General features: G+C 27.5%; 2 protein-coding genes across 3 annotated transcripts in view; one reads left to right on the top strand and one right to left on the bottom strand.

Annotated features, from left to right (window-relative positions):
* Nucleotides 1-302: 302 nt before the first annotated feature.
* LOC107173421 (cationic amino acid transporter 4) overlaps nucleotides 303-25240 on the top strand; it is a 38681-nt gene continuing 13743 nt past the window's right edge. For both annotated transcript variants that reach the window (XM_015523958.2, XM_089218797.1), the window contains exons 1-3: nucleotides 303-688; nucleotides 7062-7230; nucleotides 12202-12450. In XM_015523958.2, coding sequence (XP_015379444.2) covers nucleotides 7083-7230; nucleotides 12202-12450 — 397 coding nt within the window. In that variant the 5' untranslated portion in view covers nucleotides 303-688; nucleotides 7062-7082. The remainder of the gene's footprint in view (nucleotides 689-7061; nucleotides 7231-12201; nucleotides 12451-25240) is intronic.
* On the bottom strand, nucleotides 13856-17968 carry LOC149059007 (uncharacterized). Its single transcript, XM_089218798.1, has 3 exons — nucleotides 17573-17968; nucleotides 15263-15410; nucleotides 13856-14823 (listed from the first exon to the last, which is right to left on the bottom strand). Exons 1-3 carry the CDS (start codon nucleotides 17745-17747, stop codon nucleotides 14199-14201), a joined length of 948 nt encoding a protein of 315 aa, XP_089074924.1. The 5' UTR covers nucleotides 17748-17968; the 3' UTR covers nucleotides 13856-14198.

The following is a 25240-nucleotide window of genomic DNA, read 5'->3' as shown; positions in this document are numbered from 1 at the left end:
ATTTTCATTCGGCCGTACCAACATTGAGGTGGACCCAATTTTGCCCTCCCTTAGAAAAAAATCCTGGTGCGACAATGCAGGTCGCATATTATTTTGTGCACAGTGTAGTTGGCCGCAGCTGCAGACGTCCTGCTAAGCTGCTGTCGATTATACGGGCTTATAATATTACGATGTCATTCCATGAACCTGCTTACGGTTAGCACCATAACCGTGGTACATGGCTGGCAAACTTACCCGCGCATGAACGATACGACCGACGAGCGGCCCCCGGACGGCTGCGTTGGCAAATCGATTTTCCGGGTCCACAGTAGTACGTCACGCAGTGCGTCCGTGCCGCCGTCTAGTAGTCGTCGTTTAAAAACAAAACAAAAACCCACACAATAATCGTCAACGTAAAAAAAAAAACACCACCGGTAAAACAAAAACCGACCGACCGTCGATAACAATAATAGTATGCCTAGCTATAATATTATGTGATATTATTAGTATGTTGTGCTATCTGATGATCGATACGATGAATAATTAATAAGTAATCAAAACAGTGTAAGTGACAGACAACGCGACCGCGATTTCAAGAGGTACGGAAAAGAAAAAAAAAGTAAAAAAAGTTACAAATCGAAATGTATGCCGCCGATTTCCATTGACCATTGACACCGCGCATAACATTATTATACCGTAGTGTTGTTTGGTAAGTAATTTTCACCCTTTTCTATCCGTCGTACCAATATACATTACACGGTCACTTCGCATGAAATATGGATTATATGGTATTGTATATATGGATATTAGATCGTCTGTAAAGCTATTCACCACAGTGTGCACCTATATATATACCTAGATATACAGGATGCAGCCGGAGATTTATCGATTTCTCACAGAATTGGTTTCAAATAATGTCTACTCTATAGATGATTCACTCTGTATACATATACGCACGTACATATCGATAAAAACACAATTTATATATTATACCATACCTATACGATTTTTTTTCCTGTAATTTTAAGATTTATTTTCTCTCCACTCGCGCTACTCATGAATAAAACCCGTTCCGAGCTGATTTTTGAATAATATAAATTTAATTTTTGATGGCCATCTGGAACATGAATAATACAGTTGTGAGTTACGTCTTAAGAAAATATTTCGTTGGGCCGGGGCAATGCCTCGTGTAAGGCATAATACGTGTGCTAGGTATCGGTGATCGGATGATATGTATATATTTTGAACGCCACCAATGTTGGATCTAAAGGTATCACTTTAGCCGTTTTGCGCGTAGACTAGTGACGTAAATCGAGCTAAATTGTTAGGGTTGCAATCAGTTTCCAGGCTAGACAGACTTGTGGTGGCGGGGGACTTAGCCCCTTACACCTATCTAAAAGTTTATTTTGTTCTAAATTTAATATTATTAGTAACAAGTATAATACAATCTCAAAAAAACTTGAATGTATCAAACTTGAATGTAGGTATTGCTTGTACGAAAAATGTTTAATAGGCACATATATATACTTAGTCTGATGCACCTGCTATAAATCGATTTCATTTTCGATCAAAAAAATATATGCAAATGATGGGTACCGATCTGATGTGTACTTATAGGTTTCGTAATGCATGCGTCAACTTTGAATCAATGATATAAAATCATTGTATACGAAAAATGAGCCTGAGCGAAGATGGTCTATTAGCCTATAATACTAAGTATATTTGATAATATTATTGCTATTTAAGTAATTTATTTCAGTATTAGTGATACAATATCTAGGTCAAATTAATTTTTGCCAAAAAATCGAGTTTGAAAATTTCATTGAATGTGTACAATATAAAAATATATTTAAAAGATTTCAAGCAATATCTACACTACATCTCACTACTAAAGATAACTAAAACAGTTATTTTTTATTTAAATATCTTATTTCGTTCAAATTTAAATTTAAAATGCTTTAAAAAAAAATTGAGTTTATTTATTTTTAGATTTTTTGTTTATGGATTGAAGTGGATCTTATTTACTTGTCAATCTTTAGCTATAAAAATTAAATATTTTATACATTTTTAACTATGAAATAATTTCCGAATTTCCGAAATATTTAAAAATCGTTCCTATGTATCTTTTAAATTTAAATTTTATTGCTATAATAAAAACTTAAAAGGAATATTGTATTAATTTTTTGAATTTTCAAGCTTTTTGACAGATTGAAAAATGCTTCATCTGCGATTATCAAAAAAAAAAAATTGAAAATTTCTCATGCCAAAAAATAGTTTAAAAATAATAAAAATATTATTGAGATTATAATATACTTATAATAGGAAAAATAAAATAAAAATTTAAGGAAAATTTCAAGTATCTTTAGTTCGTTATTGGTTTTTAATTAAAACAAAATAAGAAAATCGTCAAATGAAACGTCATCTCATGCAGGTGAATATACAATGTCATAAAAATTCCAAACAAGATATAAAAAGAACATTTTTATGAATTATACTTATACTGAAAATATTTTGCTAATTTTTGTGATTTTTAAAAAAATTTCCAAAATTATAAATTCACATGCTCATGCCCATAAAAATATTGTGTATTTTCACTCAATTTTTTTTAAAATTACACTAAAAACTTATGAGGAACCATAAAAGTATGTACCTATTAAATTATTTTAATGTTTTTGACCTATTGAAACATTAGTAATCGACAATAATTGAAAAAACAAACATTACTTATCCCTCAATAAAAAAAAAAAAAATATTATTATTGTAAAAGTTGGTTTTTCCGAAGCTTTTGGAAACTATTGTGAATTTTATTTTGGAACCCTCCCCCCCCCTTCCAAGAGGCAAATACCTACTAGATTCACTTAGAAAATATGTTGAAATATAGAAAACCAAAGCATTTTACTGCCCCTGAAGGCAACTTTAGGACAGTGTTTCAGAACTTTATGACAGACACAAAAAAAAAAAAAAATAATAAATATAACACATCTACACATCATTGTAAAATCAATACATTCATTTTTATTGTTCCGTTTAGAATCTAAAATATCTACAGTACACGTATAATAACAATATAATAAAACCATGGTTTTTACACTAATTTATTTAATGTTTTACTTTAAATTTAAATATACATATGTTACATAGTATAAAATAATTTTACACTAAAGAATCCTGCAAAGCTACACTTTTTTATTCCAAGCAATACAACAAATTATACATTGATTTGCAATGGTTAGCTATTTATATAGTATTATGAACTTAAATGGTTGGCCATAGCCCAATAGCCCATGCCCTTAATTCTTGATACTAACTGTCTTAAATGTTTTTGTTGGTTAGAATTTTAACACAATATTGTGTTAAGAGATTTTAGATGCATGTATTATTCTCCATTAATTTCACAAACATAATTTTTTTTTCTATAAAAACATATTAAATATTATTTATTATTAGGTACTATAGCAATTCTTGTTTTTCATAAAATATAGTATATTTTTTCTTATTAATTTTAACTTATTTAAGTATTTTTAAGCCTATATTTTTTGCCTTTTTTTGATATTCATTACAAAATTATTCTAAGAACAGTCTATAATTATAGGTAGGTATTTATATAAATATATTCTATGTAGTTAATGATAAAATAGAATGAGAATTTAGTGAGAATTAAATCATGTTCGCATAGATTAAACTTTTATTACATTCTTTATTTTTACGAGTAATTATACCAAATTAAAAATATTAAAAATGGCATAACTTCTCAGCAAATAGATACTATATCCACTTCGGCTAAAGGTAGTTTTACGTTATTAAATTATAAACTTAAGATCAATGATAAATAATAAATCATAGGTTGATAAAAATATTCAAATAGAAAAAAAAATATAAAAACTACAAACACCTAAAACCTTTTATCGCCAAAGATAACTGAAATTGCACTACTACTGTCTAAAGAAAAATGTTTTCTGTATAAAAAAAGAAAATTAGACAATGTTATCGTATACGTGTTTAGAATCTGAAGTATATAAAATTATACGGTAAGTATGATGATTTAATCAATTATATAAAATAAAAATTAACAGATATAATTATAGAAAATAATTTAATATCATAAAATAGTCTAGTGTTGGGCGAGTGTTGTTTTTTAATTTCGAGTCGAGTCGAGTTTTATTATTTCAAGTCGAGTCGAATTCAAAATTCGGGTAGGTACTCGACAAATTTCGATTAAGAAAAAGTCGAGTACTCGACTTCTGAGTATGAAAGAAAATAGTGGTGGATTCAAGGCGAGTACTCGACTTGAATCGAGTACTTTTCTTTACGTGTACAAAAAAAATCGGTCAAAAACTGTGCATAATTTGTCTGGATATAACCTAATATTGTCCGTATTAGTCAAATGCATAGTATATAATACATAATTATATAATCTATTCATTGATCGCTTCCGTTTTCTTCTGTTAAAATATTCTCATTTATTTTTTGTCAAAATCTTCCAATTGTTGTTTTTTAGAAACTATATAAACCTCAACTATACACTTTGCATCTTTGCCGCTAGTATATAATTATTAACACTGGTACTCAATTTTAATTTTATTTAGAATTGCTTTGACGGCCTAAATGACAAAATATAATCCAATTTATTTATGTCCAATCATAATGTAAATATCATGTGGATATCCTATTTAAAAATAAAAAACTTATTATTATCCGTCACCAGTGGAAAATTCATTTGTGACTTTGTGAGCCACATTATACTGACTTTCACTGATTGATGGGTTGAAAAATGAAACTACAATAAGTACAACCCCTTCTCGATTTTCAAGGGATATCTATTGATTATAACTTTTTATTGTAGTTTTTGAGTTTTTAGAGCACAAACAAACAATAACAAACAAACATTAATTTTATGTTCTAGATGAGTTCCTTAAATAAGTTTATTTTCCTACTACAAAAAAAAAAAATGTATATACAATTTACCAAGTCAAACTACCTTATATGTTATAATAATCAATGAAACAATATAATGTTTTTTTTTTTATATAGTTTAATTTAAACAAGTTATTCTAGCAATATGAAAATTATGAGAGTGTGGGACTTATATACTATCAAGTAACCCTAGACGATACTCGTATACAAGCATGTTTCATAATATTTATTATAAAACACATGTAACAATTTTAATATAGAATGAAATAAAAATAATTTTATCAAATTATATAAACAAAAAAGGCCATGAAGTTAAAATTCTACGTCAAATTTATTATCCTAAGTAGATATAGGTAATTTATTTCTTCATACAGCTAATATGAACTATATTATTAACATATTATGGATACAGTATATTTTATATCAGTTGAAATCGAATGCGTACGTGTAAAACACCTAAATATTTCATCATTTCCTGGTACAAACCTTATAACTATGTATTATATTTCTGACGTTGTTGATGTATTTATATATGTATTTGTTTCATATTTAAAGTTACCTATACCATTAATTGAGATAAAATATACTTGTCTGTGTTATTATAAAGTATTTAAGATAATTCAGTACTATTAATATGAGTAAAATAAATATATCAATTAGTTTTTTTATCCAGAATATTATATCTAAAACTTAACCTTATATCTGAACTACGTATAAGAACGTTACTCATTAATCATTATTATCTATCAATTATATTATGTATGTATGCTCTACGCAATATAATATTAGGTGTATTTACTTTTTTTTAATTCCTACTAAATCATGATTATATATCGGATACATTATAGGTAATCGTTTTTATTGAAGCATAAAATTCCAACCTATTATCATTTATATTTCTATGTAATAAATTTAGTTGTAGTATCCAATGTTATCTAGTAATGACCATAATATGTGAATATGTGATTTTAATGTTGAGCATTCTACGCCACGCCGGTCGGTATAATTATAATAGCTACGTGGAACTCATAATATGCACCTACTGTTATTTTAAAAATTAATTGATCCAATAAGACTATAAAGAGCCAACAATTAAAAAATAACTATATTATGTACAATAGTATAAGGTATAACGATAAGTTATTATTTATTCTTGAGGATTGAAAACAAATTATATTCTAATTTTTAACGCTTTCGTTTTCTTCATTTTTTTGTCCAACGGTTTAACATTAAGGTTTAACTTAGTCATGTGTTGCAAAAAGAGTATCAAAACGATTAGAAGTAAATCTAATTCAGTAAATTTTGATATTTTATTGTTATTCAAAAATTAATAATAGTAGGTATTTCAAATGTTTACCTAATAATTCAACTAAAAAATGTTTGGTTTTGTTTTTGATTCTTTTTGAGCTATTTATTTGCATGAGAAATTTTTGATTTTTTTTCAATGTTTGTCGATGCATCATTTTTACTCAGTCAATAAGTTTTTATTTTTTGCTATTTAAACATCTTAAAGATACATGGCATGATTTTTTTTTTATAAATTTTGTTCAATCTTCGGTAAAATTCGAGAAAAACACGAAAATTTGCAAATTAATTAGTAGTTGAATATATGTATATACAATGTTTAACTTTTATAGCTAATAATGATGAAATTAATTCAAGGGTCTTATAAGTAGTTTATACAGAACACAAAAAAATTAAAAATTTCTTTTAAACATTTTGAAGTCCAAATTTCAACGTGATTATTAAACGAAGAATAACGATTTCAACTATTTTATTGTAGTTTAAAAATATTATTCATGTACACTTAAGATTATTTTATGCTATCAGTCAATCACCTATTTATATTGTATTCAGTATTGCTATGAATAGTAAAATAAATTAGGCACTATATTAATGAATACTAATATATTATAATTTATTGGCTGACAAACCATCTGTAATGACTTAACATTGGAATCAAATTTAACACATCTGTTATAGAGAAATAAATTAAATTCAATGATGAGATATACAATAGATAATTTCCTACTGTACAGCATAATGGTTATCTACAGTCTACACTTTCCCCCTTTTTAAATCTCATAATTAATAAATATTTAATAATATACAAACATTTACAATAGCTTCTAAGCGTCATACTAAATTATTATTTTTTTATTTTTCAGAGATTAACAAGTCTATTCATCATGCCAGGTTCAAGGCACAAAATATTAAGCCATGTGTTCAGTGGCTTTTCTGAAAAAATGGGCCGTACAAAAGTATTGGACATCGGGACGCAAGCAATCGAAACACCACTAAAACGATGTTTGACAACATTTGACATAACTCTTTTAGGTATGCCTAAGTGTTTTTCATATTTAAATAATAACAAAGCTTCCAACATTTTTGTATTTGTAATTTAGTTTGTTATATACAATATTCAATATTCAAATTAAATTATTTGGACAAACTTGAACTGATTTTTTATGATATTTTAAATCAAGTACTAAATTCATAGCGCAAATTAAAAAAAATCAAAACAAAATACCATATAATATTATCTAACTATTATTGTATTATACATTAACTTTTAAACTAAATTAAATGGCATCCAATTTGGTGCTCAGAAAGAGTGCCTTGAGACTCGGGGAATGTTTATAGCTTCGTTTTTCAACCCAGACTTCTCATGTTTGGCTCACAAAAAAACGAATATTTGTTTGTATTTAATATTTATATATATTAGATTTCCATTTATTATCTTCCACGTATTGCCGTGTTTTTTTTTTTATAAAAGAAAATGATATATACATTTTATTGTTTGCTACTTAAATGCACATATTTTTGGGAAACTGATTATATATTATTGCGTATAATAATAACGTAAAACCAAAATTCGAATAAAAATGTATCAGACTTAAGTAAAATAATATTAAAAATATAACCGGTTATTCGTTTATTTCTGGTTAGTAGTTGCCATTGGCTACACAGAAAATAAGCTGTTGCTTATTACTCGTTATTAGTTATTCATTATTACTACCCAAGAGCATCTTGGTTTATTTCTTTCATCACAAATTTAAACTAATTTTTTAAAACATTTGTTGGATAAAAATCTACGTATGAAATGGTGAAACATTATTTTAGATTAAATTTGCTATAATGGCATTGCTATAATTTTTATAATATATAAATGTATAAATTATTTATAAATGGTTTAATCATAACACTTCTACAATATTAAATTTAAAAAATAGATAGATGGAATTAATTGAATAAAATATGTATTACACTATACATATTTTATTCAATTAATTCCATCTATCTATTTTTTATGTACATTCATGATGTATATTTTATAACCTTTTAATTCTTCCTAATACCGTTTTTTTAAATTCTAGGTTGAGATTTAGGCATTTAACAATACACCTTATAAACTATTGCGTAACCATACTATATCGACTAAAAATAAATAATATTTGTCATTGATCAATAAGTAATGATTCTTTTATACGTCAGAAGTGTTGATTTATACTTTTCAGAACATTTGAATATATCATAGTGTTGTAATGACATCACTGATCACTCAATATTTATATTTGGTTATTTATTTATAGATAAGTTTTAATAATATTCAGCTAGTAAAATAAATTATTATAACAATAATAAAAATAGTAATAATTTTATTTAATAAATTATATTCGAAGATATAAAATACCTATCTGATAATATGATTTACCTATTATAGCCTATAATTTAATGTATAATAAGTTGATATTAATAATTAATAGCCAATAGGTAATATACACTCGTTTAGTTGTAGGTATGATTGAAATAAATGGTAAATATCGGCAGTTGTCAGTGCATGTTCTTATTTAATACAACGAAATTTAGCCACTAGAATTTAGTTGCAAAATACAACTCATTACAACTAAATTATTTTTTGTATTGGATATTTGGCAACCTTAAAGATCACTTTTAGAAAGTACACCCAACCAATCGTGTTATATGATATTAACCAATTAACCTCGGATTAAGATATGCACAATATTATATTTTAGCTGTGATATTAACATAACATCTTTATATCGAAATTACCTTACCGTATTATATACATACTGTGCTTCAAGCAATGTCAGCAATAATTATAAAATTACTCTTTAAGGCGTCTAACCTTTAATTGCGAATGTCTATATAGTGTCTACTATTGCTGCAGGTGTATACAGAGGTTAAAGTGGGAAAAAATTCCAGAGGGGACTAATGTCTCCATATAGTTTTAAGCGTTCCATATATAATTTTATGTATAATGTCTAATGTATAAAATCCTAATTTGTTAAAGGGGACGCTTTTTAACCGCCGTCAGAGGTAAGGGGACTGAGTCCTCCTGCGCCCCCCTCCACTTTAACCCCTAGCAGTGTATAAGTATAATCACGTGAACATAGTTTTGGCAAAATTTTGCTCTTCAACTGTTTGTACATATTATCATGTACTTGTTATTGTTGAGCTGTAGATATTCCCCAATTTTAGTTGGTTAATGGTTACACATACCTAAACGTGTGTGTACCTACTGATGAAGCTATTTATTGTTGTTCATAGTATAAGTGGTAGAATGCAACCATATAAGGTAAGTCTATTATTAACAGTGTAACTATGTTAGGTAAAGATAATTAAATAGTTATCTGGATAATTCTTAGATAATTTATAAAATAACTGTAACTGATAATACAAAATTATAATACATTTTTTTATATGATAAGTACAATAATATTTAAGAAGGCACATTATAATACAATTGAATACACATAGTTATACTTATTAAATTAAAAAAAAGCGGGAAAGTAGTTATCGCTCTGCTGTACAGTAGGTTACAGGTGGGTAATACTGTAATGGGTGGAATTAAATTTGAATCCAATGATATTATAATATCATTGTATACGAAAAACGATTCTGAGCGGAGACGGTTTACCTGTCTAGGATATATTATTTTTTAGCTTAAAATAATTGGCGAATTTTTGTGATTTTTACGTATGCAGTAAAAATTCACACATTGAATGTTTGTAAAAAAAAATTGTGGCTATGTATTTCTTTTATTTTTCAACTTCTATTGTAAAAATATGTTAGGAGCCTTGTATGAAATTTTCAAGCTTTTCTCCCCAAAAAATAATTTTTTATCGATATTAATTTAAAAAAAACTAATAATGATCGGAAATTGCATGGTGAATAGAATATACTTATATAGACATTCGGTGAAAATGTCATGTATCTATGGTAATTTGTTTTAAAGTTACACCAAAAAGTGCAAAGTAATTTATAAATTTTGTCAACATTTGAACTTTATAATCTTTAAAAAAATATATTTTTAAACTACAACTGAAAAAGTTTGTGAGGAGAATTGCATTCAATGTTCAATTTTTTTTACCTATCGAATACATTTCATAAACATTTTAAAAAATATAATTAAACTTTCAAGTTTTTTTATTCATAGAAAATTAGAAAATTTGCTCCACTCAGAATCTAAAACACATTTTAATACATAATAATTACAAATAAAATAATATTTAATATAAATAAATAAGAGTATTGAATAAAATATTGTTAACTTTTTTTATAAATTTAATTGTTTGCGTAGATAGAACCTTTACTCAATCAATAACTATATAACTTTGTTAATATAGCACACTTTGTCAACATATCATTATAGGCTATAGCAGACAGCAGTATTTACTGTGGTACATTTGTATTGCTACTTAAATGTTTAAAACTAAATCTTGATTAAACAGTATTATAATAAAATTTAAAAGAATTGATAAAGTATAAACGTACACATTTATAAATATTAAGTATAAGATTTATGATACTCGTTATTGTGTAGCTTTCTAAGAGTGAAATAATTTTTAGAATCAGTTTCTTTTAGTTACAGAGATTAAGTACCACTTACTTACGAACAAGTTTTATCTCATTATACATTACTCATTAGTAGGTATAGTCGTATAAATATAAATATAGATTTCCTCTGCGTATTTATTTTTTGTGTACTAATGTTAAAGACTTAAAGTGTTGTAATTACAGTCAAATATACTATTGGTAAATCAAAAATAATACTTTACCATTATATTTCATAATAATAAATACACCTATACCAAAAATCAGTGATCGGGACGCTACATGTTTTTTGTTATCACGCTAACGCTACAGATACTTCTCCCTAAAAAGTAGCTCGCTATCGCTACTTTTTTTAAAAATAATGTAGTGCCCTACTTCTAACGCTATTGTTTAAATGTAGTACGATACTTTTCACTACATTAAAAAAAAAAAAAAATGTTCTTATTAAAAACCAGAGTTTGTAGTTTGTACTGATCTGACATTTAGTCATTGGACGTATGGACAGGATTTAACTATACGTGAGGCGTAGATCCATAGAACATATTATTTACGAAGGGACAGATTTCTTAGCTACACTTAGAGCTTAAGATTTTACTATTTTTTACATAAATATATTTTGCATTTTAAAATACATAGCAATGGGAAATAACATATAGAAGGGACTCAGGATATCACCCCTTGACAAAGCTAGGCAAGTTAGTCACTTTTTTCAACTAATTAAACTTAAGTTACTTTAATATAAAAAGTAACTAAGTTAACATATAATTTAGACATTTAGTTAGAACTTAGTTTGCTAAGAATAGTAACTTAAGTTAAAAATTGGTTTTTTTTTTACTATAAAATATAAATGTAAAAAACGTGGGTTAAACCAAAAAACCTCAGTAATACACTCATTATTATCATAATATAAATAAGCAAATATAATCATCAAAAAGATTGTAGATAGTGACAAAATAATGATAATTTTCGCTACCTATACGCTTATTGTACATTTTTAACGCATTTAATGAAGCGCCGCTACAATTAGCGCGCTACTCCCGAACACTGCCAAAAATATAAAATCAACATGTCTATAATTAGTTTAAAAACAGTTAACAATTTTTGATTTTTTTTTTTTTTTATGTACAGAAAATGCTAAATCATTTACATAGCTAAGGTTGTTTTTCTAGTTACAAAATCGATTTTGTCGAAAACTAGTTTTGCAGCATGAAAATGTCGTTTTTATTTTTACTTTTTACCCTCTCCCCCCTTTAAGTACCAATTCGATAATTGTTTTATGATAGATTTTAATAATGAACTATCATAACGAAAGCGCGTTATTTGTGAAATATTATTATTGTAATATGAACTGTTGTGAAATGTAAGCGAACGCGTTGTTTTCGATACGTACAATGACTACAATGTAGGTAAATAATAATATCAGTTGACTTTTTTTTTACTGTTGCACAGGAATCGGTCACATGGTGGGTGCCGGGATTTACGTACTGATCGGCACGGTCGCCAAGGAAATGGCTGGTCCAGCGATCATACTATCGTTTATGTTGGCTGGCGCAGCGTCCATGTTGGCTGCATTGTGCTACGCCGAATTCGGTACTCGCATACCAAAAGCCGGTTCTGCGTACATCTACACGTACGTGAGCGTCGGCGAGTTTTGGGCATTCGTTATTGGATGGAACATCATACTCGAGCACATGATTGGTAATGACGGCAACTGAACAAGATCATTATTGACGAACCAGCTGTACTGGGTAGTGCGCTGGCTAGTCACACGGTGTGTGTTTGTATGAGAGCGATGTTTAGGTTGTGTGTGTGTACACGAACGTGGATGATGATGTATAGGTACCTACTTTACTGACGTTATTTACACTTACGCTTAGGCCACGCGGGTGGCATATATTTATAGGCTCATACATAATTTGTTATATAATTATTATTAATGAACATTTTATAGAATATTGTGTATTTTTGTTAACTTTTTGTCCAACCTTTTGTCTCCGGATTTTTCGTCTGAGATTCTCTATGTTCGGTTACAATCACCTTCTTCCCCACATATTCTAAAGTGAATTTTGAACGGACTTCAATTCAAACAAAGATTTGAACAATCGTTGAAGATTGTGTATTTCTTAAAAATATTTGACTGTTAACTGAAGTTTTCCCCAACGTTTAGGGCCTCGCCACACCATGCGTTTCAGCGGGTCCGGGTAAACCGGATGCGTTTTGACCGGATGATTTTGCCTATGTCACATCTATGCGTTTTTGTTCCCGCCACTGCATTCCAAGTTCCAAACGCCACCACTAGTCCCCAAATTCGTCAATCACCTACGGCCAAAATTGTCATTACATTCAACGTCTCTACGCTCTCTGAGGTAGACCTAGATTACTTACGTAATTTATGCAGAAGTATTTTATTATATTACTTGTCAGTTATAACGTTATAGGTACGAGTATAATATTTAAATAGGTACCTACCTAATTAAAGTGTGTCAAAATTATTACATTTTTGTATTTTTAATTTATTTTTTGAACACTCCATAAATAAGTATACTATACTTGTATTTTATAAATGTGTTCAATCGTAGTTATATAATTAGTTTATATTAAATACATTTAAATATAGATAAAATGAATCGTCAAAAAATTAAAGTTGTTGCTGTAGCCGAAGCATTAGGCTTATTAGATCCACCGAAAGCAAAACGAAGGTATTGGGTACACCCATTAAATATGGATCGTGAGAAAATAGGCCAGTTTACGACATTTTTTGAAAATATTAGACAATATCCTGATAAATTCTATGAGTATTACCGTATGTCAATTTCAAGTTTTGATGAGTTGCTAAAAACTCTACGGCCACATATAACGAAAAATACCACAGAATTTCGTAATCCGATATCTGCTGAGGAACGTCTAACAATTACTTTAAGGTAAGTTTTTTTTTTATATTACGTATAAAAGTTAAGTTTTTCAACGTGATATATGTATATGATTATTAATAGTTAATAAGTTATCACTAATCATTTGTTATCAAAAATTAAAAATAATAATTTTTATTTTTTAAAATAATTTCTGTATTAGGTTATGAAAATACACAGACAAACAGTATATATTATAAGAAAAAAAAATGTAATACTTTATTTTTATTCAAAGATCAAATAATATTTAACAGTATAGTATAAATTATAACATTAAAATATAACAATCTTCGTTATTTAATTATAAAATATAAAAAATGAAACAATTTCTTGTTCTTAAAAAATTAAAAATTACATTCTTTTTTAACGTCATTAATACATAATAAGCGACATATAATATTTTACTGTATAATAAAACCTTGTTATTTTAATATTTATAAAAAAAAAATAAAAATGTCATGTTTGAATTTAAAAACTGAAATGACGCACCTTATTGCAATAAGTATAATTTAAATTTTACTTATTAATCATATACTGTTAAAATTTTTCAAACAATTCTCCACTAGTAGTAGGTTGTTGGGATTGATCAGATATATAAGTATATGAGCTTTTAGGATATGGTGTGGAATGTTTAGCATTTGGATTGAAATTAGATGAATATATTGGCAAGGGTTGTGGCATAAGATTATGATTTTCATTGTTCCCCATGCCGGGATTGAATGAAGGACATATATTTGAATATTGAGTTGGAATAGAGACATTCTGACTAGTGTTTTGACTAATGTTAAAATATGGTGGAGTTGATGGTACTTGATTAGATCCTAATGATACGTTCCTAAAATATTGTAGAGCCATGAGACGAAAATCTGTTTTTTGATCATAGTTTAGTCTTTTATAATCGGGTAATAAGGAATATAAAAATGCCTTATCAGGATCAGAAGTTACATCTTCTTCGGAAGTAGCTAAATTGCTTAGTAACTCTTTTTGAAATGGTGTCATCTTTTGTACCTTGGAACTATTTTGTTTTTTACTTTTTGGAGTTGAATATCTGTCAGATTGAGGTGGTATCATTTCACTATCTAAAACCAACTCGTAGGATGAATCTTCTCCACCGGTATTTTCCACTTGTTCTTGTACACTTTCATCGAAATTACCTGTCGTCCTATGAGCAAATAAAAAATAATTCATCTAGTTGTCATTACTAGTGAATAGTGATGTACGTTTTTATGAATATTTTGTGTTATGATCATTTTTAAAAATTAGAAAATTATGAAAATTTTATAATTTCTTATCAAATAAAACTAACTAGGTACTCTGCAGGGGCGTAACCGGAAATATTTATAAAAAAAAATTATGTAGGTACAAAATGTGTCACAGCGCAGTGGTCTGATCTAGGGGAATAATTTTTTTGGTAATTTTTAACAAAAACTGTGATTATTTTTGAATTCAAATTCAAAACTCAAAAATTATTTTTGTGTTTCAAAGTATTTTTAAAAATCTAAAATTTTTGAGTTTGATTGCATTATAAATATGTTTGTAATAAATATCTTTATTATATTAAATATACTTAAGATTATAATTTAGATTTATATATTCATTACCTTCTTTTTTTAATTATGTGCTGCAAGAACGTAAGTGATTCTGCGTATACATATTTTTTTCTTTTAGCACTATCGCCACTTTTACCCTGATTCATAAATTTTGAATAGTGGTCTCTAATATGTCTCCATTTGGCTTTCAGATCGGTCACTATAATAATATTAATTTATAATATTATAAATAATTAATCAAATCAGTATAAAATTGAATATTTACGTGGAGCCTTGTTTAAAATTTTTCATCCTTAGATAAAAATGTTGAACATTTTATAAATTTTTAACTACAAAATAATTATTAAATTTTAAATTTCATAAATTTTGTCAAAATTCTAAGTTTAAATGCTTATAAAAAAAAATTGAGCCTATGTATTTTTAATATTTTTCAATTGCTATTGTAACAATATATCCAGAGCTTAGTATTATATTTTCACGCATTTTTACCCAACAAATAAAAAAATTGTATTGATATTTATAGAATAAAAAACTACAAATATCCGTAAACAGCTCAAAATAAGTCAAAATGTTTTAAAAATATTATGCTGTATAGAAAATGCTAATATAAACATTCAGTCAGAGTTACACCAAAAACCAAAATCGATTTTGAGTAAAAATTCCCGTTATTCCTTAATTTTTCTTTTGTTTTTCACAGCGCTTTTAAAAACTACTGGAAAATGTTTACTTTTGACCCCCTAAAGTATTAACTAGATTCACTTTTTTATCAGAAAAAATACTGTTGAAGAAAATCTAAGCACTTTTACTATCCTAAAAAGTGATGACAGACACAAAAAAGAATAAAAGTATAAAATATAATATAGGTATATAAAAAAATACACATTATTTAAAATCAATACATTCATCGCTCCGGCTTATAGAATCTAAAAAATTAAATATTCGTAATTTTTACGTATTTTGTCAAAATCATAACTTCAGACGCTCATATACGTTATTGTGGATTTACGTTCAACTTTCTTTTTAATTTTAGCTAACAAAATTTAGAAACCTTGTAAACCTTGCAAGGAACCTATTGTATTACACATTTTAAAGTTTTTTATCGACATACATTTAAAAAAAAAAAATATTAATAATCTAAAATACTTAAGTTGAAAATATGGAATCATTATTTCGAAATCTTATCGTGTACACTGACACAAAAAAAAAAAAAATAATAAAAAAAAACATACACATTGTAAAATTAATGCATTCATTGCTACGCTAGAATGTAAAAACTAAAAAAAGCGACCCATCAAAATGTATTTGTTAATAATGTATTTTTTGTTTATTAGATATTTATCTACTGGTACGTGCTTCGCTGCATTAAAATTTGATTTTTGTGTGGGAAGAAGTACGATTGGAGTGATCGTAAAAGACACTTGTAAGGTGATATGGTCAATTTTAAATTCTAAAGAGATGCCTAAACCGACCAAAGAAGATTGGGTGGAAATATCAAATATATTTTATTCTAAAACAAATTTTCCAAATTGTCTAGGAGCAATAGACGGCAAACATATTAGGTGTAGAAATCCCAACAACTCCGGTTCGTTCTACTTTAATTATAAGAAGTATTTCTCTATCGTTTTGATGGCAATAGTTGATGCAAATTTGAATTTTGTTGTAATCGATGTTGGTTCATATGGTCGTGAAGGGGACTCCAATGTGTTCAAGGAGTGTGCATTTGGTAAACAATTATATGAAGGTAAATTGAACATACCAGAACCAGTTACTTTACCAAATACAAGTTCCAACCCACAACCATATGTGTTTATTGGGGATGAAGCGTTTGCTTTACATACAAACTTACTTAGACCGTACCCTGGACGTAACCTTACTGATTCCCGAAGAGTGTTCAACTACCGATTATCCAGAGCAAGGCGCACAGTCGAATGTGCATTTGGAATACTCGCGAATAAATGGCGTGTTTTACATACGGCCATTCAGGTGGAGCCAGATTTCACGGATGACATTATAAAAGCATGTTGCATACTGCACAACTTTGTTCGTAAAAGAGATGGTATAAATTATGAAGATGCTGAAACGCACAACTTAGAAGATATTGAAGCTCGTGGAACAGGGACTCGTTCGCATGGTGTTGAAGTGAGGGATTACTTTGCCAACTACTTTATGGGCCCAGGAGCAGTAGATTTTCAATATGACATGATTTGATTTTTAAATAAAAATATAAGTTTTAGAATAAAATTATTTTTAAATTTAAAAATATTTTAATAAATGTATTAAATAATGTAATTTACATGACATCATAATATAATAATTGTATACTGCAATTTAATAAATATAAATATAACTTAGAATCCTTACCTTTACTTTCTTTTGCATGTTCTTCAAGCTCACTCCAATCTTCAAACATGTACTCACCAATCGTATTCCAACTTTTTTGTTTTATATGCTTATCCATATAATCTTTGGATCCAATTTCCCATATGGAAGGGTTATTTTGGATACATGATATAAATTTATCGGTATCAAAAACCATTTTTCAAAATATAAATATTTATTTAAATATTTAAAAAATATGTCCAGGTAAAATATTCAAAAAACGCAGCGGATAAAACGCACAGTGTGGCATACACGATTTAAAATAATGTGTTTTGATGACTTGTCCTGCCGATTCGTTTCCCGCCCGACCGCAACATGTTGCGGTCGGTTCGCGGCAGGAATCGACCGGTCCCGACAAAACGCTCTAATATAGCACCTATGATTAGAAACAATGCAAGTTGTTGTTCCGGTCGACCGGATGCGTTTTACCCGGACCCGCCAAAACGCATGGTGTGGCGGGACTCTTAGGGAAAGTTGAAAAACAATGTCTCATTCATTGTATTTGCAATTATTAAATTTGATTCCTGATCTATATTGAACGAAAAACAATATGAGAATAGGAAATTATTTTTGAAAAATTTTGAAAAATGTGTTATTTTAATTAAGTGAATACCCAATTGTAGTATCTTCACTGAAAGGTTTTCTATACGCTCTGTTATATTATCTATCTATTTGTTTTATTTGTATTACTATCTATTACCTCAGATGTTCTTATTGTACTGTATTGAAACAGATTGAATACGTCGAATACGAAATTGTAAAAATAAAAAGTGAATACCTACAATTGGTTTATAAAAAAAAAATAACGAATTAACATAAAAAATATTATTCTAGAACCGGGAATCAAACCCAAACCTCCTAATATCCTAGCCACTTGACCATACCAAAGTCTGGCCAATATTGTATACAAAGGAAGTCTATAATATATTAACTTATTTTATAATATTTCACAGACTTACGCATTTAATTGAATTAAACTCATGTTACACTAGAATCGGTTAAAAGTGATACAAAATAAACCTAAAACTAGTGTATATTTAAAAGCGTTAAACGGTTGAGTTTAGGTTCATAATATTATTGTTTTAAAAAATGTTGGTCACCACTGTTTTAACTCATACGCACATGCCATGTAGTGATTGCACTCTTTTATCTCTTTTTAATTGAAAAATGAAAATACAATTGCATATCGATTGAACAATTTTTCTTCTCTAATACTGCATGATGATTTTCTATGAGTAGTATAATGTTCTCTACTGAGAAATTGTTTTGTCAATTATAAAATAACTGCCGGAATAGTAAGTGGTGGGTAGATGGTTGTGTTTTGTGAAGAAACGAGTTTTCTCAGTGGGGCCCAGACGCCCAGCATTCATATCCATACTATTATAATATTATAATTATTATTATGAAATAAAAAATATTTATGTATACCTATAGTACGTACCTATTATAATTGCAAGCTATTGTTGTTTATTATGATTTGTCGAAAGGGAAGTCGCGAACGCATATATATATATTATATAAATATTCAAAATTAAAAAGATGGATACTATAGATACACGAATTACACATTCTGTGTATAATTTATTTTTAAAATTAACATATTCCATCCAATGATTTTATATCAAACAGCCCAAACAGGTAATTTAATAACAACAAAAACAAAACAGCAAATATGTATCTGCATAATTTCTAGAAAAACCCTGATATTTTTAAAATGTTTTTTTACTTTTCAGTTACTTACTTACTTAAATTAAATCAGTTATGTACTCAAATATTAACGAGTTTTAGACGTTTTGTATTGTTGTTTAATATATTAGTGGTGTTTCTTACATTGAATACCTAATTAATTTTTTATGAATAAGAAGGGTTTTATCGAGTTAATCTCATCAGTCGTTGTTGAGTAGGTAACTGTTATATACGTGTTAAAGTATTTAATGATAAATCGCTATATACAAAAAACAATTCTGAGCAATGACGGAATCTGTGTAACTAAATATATTTAATGATTTAATTATATATTGCTATTATGTAGGCTAGAGTAATTGTTTTACTATTAGAAATACCGTATTTTGTATTGATATTTGCTGCAAACTTGATATTATTTTATAACCTTGAGTTTATTTATTTTTTATTTATTTTACTATAATTTATTCTTCAAGAAGGTAACGGGCCTCAATGAATATGTTCGTATTTTATACGTATATTTAATATTGTATATATTTATGTATACGATACATAATACCTATTCGGGCTATTACCTATGTTATTATTGTAGTTATATTAAGTTATGAGTCAATTATAAAATATTCCGTAGAACACTCTGAATACAAAATTATGTATTTATTTTTTCTATATTTTTTAATTGGTATCTGAACAATTTATGTGGAACCTTGTATTACTATTTGAAGGTTTCTGAGTGTATGATCAAGTAAACGATGTTTTATCGAACAAATCAAAAATATACAGGATGATTCACCACGTATGCTCATCCCATTTTTTCTTTAATAATGCAATTATTTAAAATCTGATTTTTATAATTTTTAAATATACCTACTCGAAGACTATATTTTAAAATTCTTGAGATTTTTTTATACCACTTAAGGTCCTGTGGTGATGCAAACTTTTGTTTTTTCAAATGAGAACCCCAATTTTTTACTGTAAATTATTTAGCGGATAATTTTTTTGAGAATTTTGATCGCCAATTAGCACAAAAAATATCAAGAATTTAAAAAAATGTAATATTAAAGGAAATAATGGGGGTGAGCATGCTTGGTGAATCATCCTGTATAATATAGATTAATTAATAAGTTTTCTTAAGCATGTTTAGATAAAAAAAAACCATCATTCAATTTATGTAGAATCCAAGAACCTAAAGCATTGTAAAATTAATATACCTATATTCATTTCTCTGCTCAAAAAAAAAAATAACGGTTTGAATCTTTTGACGCCTCTTTATATTAATTATTTTTCAAATGGCTTGAAAGCAGAATAAAAATTGGTAGGTATTCAATTCGAAAATAAATTAACAATTACAAGCTCAAATAATATATAAGCACTAGGTAGCCGTATTATCAACGGCATTGCCCGAGGATAAATCAAACCACTATTTTTTCCCATACGTGAACCAATTGCAAGTTAAAAGAGTTGAAGGGTTATAATAGGTACGTGGTTATGATTTTAATATTATTAATATTGGGCAAACCACCCTAAAAAACCGGTTCAATCTGTATATAAATCTTCTTCCTCGAATTTTTAAAATCTATGTTTTTTTATTCTATAATTATCCTCAGCCATACACACTTTGGCCTTTAATATAATATAATTGCTGTTAGTAATAATTGTTACCCGTGTTGGCTTTTATTTAAATACGCTTATGATCTGTCCTGGTTCCCAAATAATTTGTGTGCTAATTTTAGTAATAATTGGTTAAAAACTTTAAATTCATAAGATATGACTGTAATATTAGCCGACTATCCATTACAAATAACAATAGATTTATTTATCGTTTCCAGTGGCGACTCGCAAGTAAATTCATTGGGTAGACTGAAAACTTGTAATTTAATTTATTATATTATAATCAAGTTTGTGACTTTTGTATAATACCATTAATAAATAATAATAATAATATCATTACTACACGGGGCTATGCAATGTCAAACAACTAAATTCAATGGTCTAATATACGGACGCACGGCGGCTAGTCGCATACTGCAGTATGACAACGATGCAGGTTTTTATGTTTCTAGAAAAACACGTGACGATTGCGATGCGAACAGTAGAAACTTTGAAAAGTCTAGTCTCAATGTACTGAATAACATGTGAACCACTGATCGTTTCCGCTTTGCTTCAGTTGAAATTCTGTATTGTTGTCAATTGGTTTATGTCTAAAATCTAAAATCTATAGTTTTTTTTTAGCATAGATTTCTATATTCTAATTTCAACCATATACAATTATTTTCCTCTTATAAGCGCTGTTACTCAATTTTACAATTTTACAGAATAACTTTGTTAAATAGTCTCAATGGCAAAATATTATACAACACAGACAATTATATCCAATCTACATATAACCATTTTATTATATATATAACCAACGGCAATCTTATATTTAAACAAAAGAATAATGGACTTTCGTGAGTCTTGATGAGGAATCTATTGATATAATTTTTATTGATAGTCATCCGATAGTTTTTAAATCTATATAAAGAAAAAAAAATGAAATCATTTTTATATACTGTATGGCTGTAGCAAATAAGCGCAAAATATGACCCAAACGCGCAAAAAATTACCTTTTTAGTAACCCATAAGCGCAAATCAATTTTATAAAAAATGTGTCTTTAATTAAAATTGGAGTTATTATTAATAATATTTAATCATTTACAATAATGATATTAAAGTTAGTTCAAAAAATAAAAAGTATAATTTTGAGTATTATTTTAAATTAGTTAAACTAGTATCATGAATAAATAAATAAATATATTAAACTAATATAAAAATGAGAAGGTACGTTTAAATTAAATTTGAAATATGAAGCACACTCTCTTCAAGTATCTAGAAATTTTTTTTTCTTTAAACAACGTCTAAGTTTTTGTATTGGAAATGACTTTAGATTTGCGATTCGTTGTTTTTCGACCATTTGATTGCAATTTTAAATACACTTCTGCTTGGTGTTCTTTAAGGCTGTAGCCCATAAGCGCAAAATACGACCCAAACGCAACCCAAAAGTGCAAAAATAATTACCCATAAGCGCAAAAAAAATTACCTTTTAAATAACCCATAAGCGCAAATCAAATTTATAAAAAAAGCGTATTTAATTAAAATTTTAGTTATTATTAATATTAAAATAAGCATTAACAGTGATATTAATTAGTTCAAAAAAATCAAAATATAATTTTAAATTATTTAAACAAGTATCAACAAAAAATCAGTAAAAATAGAAAATATAATTTTAAGTATTATTTTAACCTAACTTTGAACGCCTTAAATTTGAAACTTGAAACCTACTGTTTTCAAGTATTCCAATCTAGAAATTTTTTTTGTTTATACAAGGTCCAAGTTTTTATATTGGAGATGACTTTAGATTTTCGATTCGTAGATTTTTGACCATTTGATTGTAATTTTAAATAAACTTCTGCTTGATGTTCTTTAATCATTTCAATAAAATTATAAATAGATGAGTGCGCGTTATAACTTATAAAATTGATCTTTCAAATGACGGTGACATGATTCCGGACCATTGGTAGTCCTCGACTCGTTCGAAGATGGCTCAGCCCAGAGATTAGGTGGATGTCTGATGCTTTTTAATTATGGGGGAAAAAGGTTGATTTGCGCTTTCGGGTTTCACCATACTGTAGTAGTTAAGTGTAGATAAGAATGTTTGAAATGTAAATAAAATTCATTAGTTTATATTTTTCAGTGAGTGTGTACGTTGAGATTACTGAATTGACAACTAAATAATAGTAATATCAGAATATTGTATATAACTTTAATAGAACCAAGTTTAACAGTAGCAAATATCTCAAAAATGATTATCTCTTTTCTCAAAATAACATAATAAAATTATATCAAAAAATATTGGGAATAATAAATGGCTACCTAGGTGCAATACATTATAAGTGTCCTCGCTGGGTGGCTGTTTTTATCAAGCTTGTTCATGTACTTTATTTATCTCAGCTAATACTCTTATTATACCCACGAGGTACAGATTGTGTGTATAATAATAAATAGGAAAAAAAAGGACAAAAAGGTGCAATACAGTTATTTATTATTCTTGTGGTAAAAATGCGTGTCAGGAACGCCTAACCCTGGTAGTTTAATATTCAACTGATAATTAACAATTTTAGTGCAATATTATCCAGTTGATAACAAGATTGGATATAAATTTATTATAAAAGATATAAATACTTAAGCACTATAACTGTGGTTGATAATAAAGAATAACATATTTTAGAGATGTGTGATAGTGAGGTTAGGTGCAACGAATAAAATAAACAAACAACTATTTACAAAGTACTTATTATTAAATTTTATAAAATTTGTTTATTAACAATAAATTATTAACTATTACAAAGAATTTTAAAAAAACTTAGCGCAACTGATATAACTTAAACAGTTTTTTTTTTTAAAAGGTATTACAGACACTACAAATAAGTAATATATTATTAATTATTACTGCAATTTTCAACCAAACATAGATTCTATGAGAATTCCTAAATGAATAACCATATGTCCTTATAAATCGTTTGTTCTAAACAAGTTTTTAAATTAAAATGTTTTGAACATCTTAACTATTTTCATCATTTCCATGTTCATTTAGGCACATCTCAAAAAAAACAAAACTTTATACTGATAGTTTAAGTTTTGATAATTTATATATGAAGGTCATCGATTAAATTAAGCACCTATGTTAAATGTGTTTTCTTTTATTATAGTTATTAATTTATTATACATTTATTATAAGCCTACTACTATCTACTTGGCTACCAACACACGAAAGATTATCTAGACATTATAAATTTCAATAATAATATATCAGTCGATAGTAGTTGTTATTTGTATATATTATGTTTCGTAGGTCATTCAAAAGTTCACAGTTCAATCGTTCACAGTCATTACTTGATATTGTAGTCTATAGTAGGTAAAAAATAAAAATATTATCAATGTACATGTTTTTGGATTGTTCAACAGATTACTATTGAAATATCGTACCTTAATAATCAGGAATTTGCAATAGACATCGCTAATAACACCAACATCAAATACATCTGATCACTGAAGACCGAGTTGTTAACCAATCGTAGTTAATATACTTACTGGCGAAGACTGTTCGGCAACAGATAGAGTACCGTTGATATATTTTTTTCATTTTAATTATTCACCGAAATTTATTTATTATTATTACCCCAATTTATATTAACTCGTAAAATACACATTCAATAACTAAACGATAACACAACATTTAATTTTGCAACGACTGCTAAAAAAGTATTTATTTTAAATTTAAAATTTTTTATGCAATGCGAATAATACCGCAATTACATGAAAGTATAAAACATAAAAAGTTGTATGGCGGGATTAGGTTCATAGGTGTCTATATCAACCCAAAAATTATTGGGCTATAAATTCAAAAATATCACAATAATCTTAGTTACTGTATTCTACTATACCTTCTTTGTTAATTATAAGAGCCTATCTAAAGTAAAAAAAAAAATTTGAAATGTGAAATCATCATATTAGTCATAGGTATTGATTTTTGTCAGACATAAATATATTCATGGATTGAGAAATTGATGTACGGAATGGTGGAGAACAACATATGTGGTAACGTAGTAGGCATCTATATTATACTAAAAAATTATATTTTTTTCAAACACGTTGTTTAGTCGTAACTTCAGTAACATATCATGTTCATGTTTTCAATAGCGTAAATATTTTTTGAGACAATGAGTGTTTCATATCACAAAAAAATGCATCCTGTATAACTTGCATTTATGTGAACATTTATAGATATATTTTATGATATAGTAAATTAGGGAACCATATATGTCCATTATATATTATGCTAACCTTATCGAGAATGTAAACATTGAGAACTCTTCTGTGTATAGACAATATTTGAACGTTGTTTTTTTAATACGATACCTATATTGT

This window comes from Diuraphis noxia, unplaced genomic scaffold (assembly GCF_037042655.1).
Source record: "Diuraphis noxia isolate RWA-SAM2 unplaced genomic scaffold, SU_Dnox_SAM2 contig0002, whole genome shotgun sequence".
In the NCBI taxonomy this organism is placed as follows: Eukaryota; Metazoa; Arthropoda; class Insecta; order Hemiptera; family Aphididae; genus Diuraphis; species Diuraphis noxia.
The sequence above is the reverse complement of the archived record's forward strand: the minus strand, read 5'-3'. Positions and strand labels throughout refer to the sequence as shown.

Bases quoted from the DNA above. Each gene is read 5' to 3' on its own strand.
- LOC149059007 (XM_089218798.1), bottom strand. From the start codon at position 17,747: ATGGTTTTTGATACCGATAAATTTATATCATGTATCCAAAATAACCCT. The intron at 15,411-17,572 runs GTAAGGATTCTA...ATATTATTATAG, and splicing joins ACATGCAAAAGAAAGTAAAG to TGACCGATCTGAAAGCCAAA. The intron at 14,824-15,262 runs GTAATGAATATA...ATTTGCTCATAG, and splicing joins CACATAATTAAAAAAAGAAG to GACGACAGGTAATTTCGATG.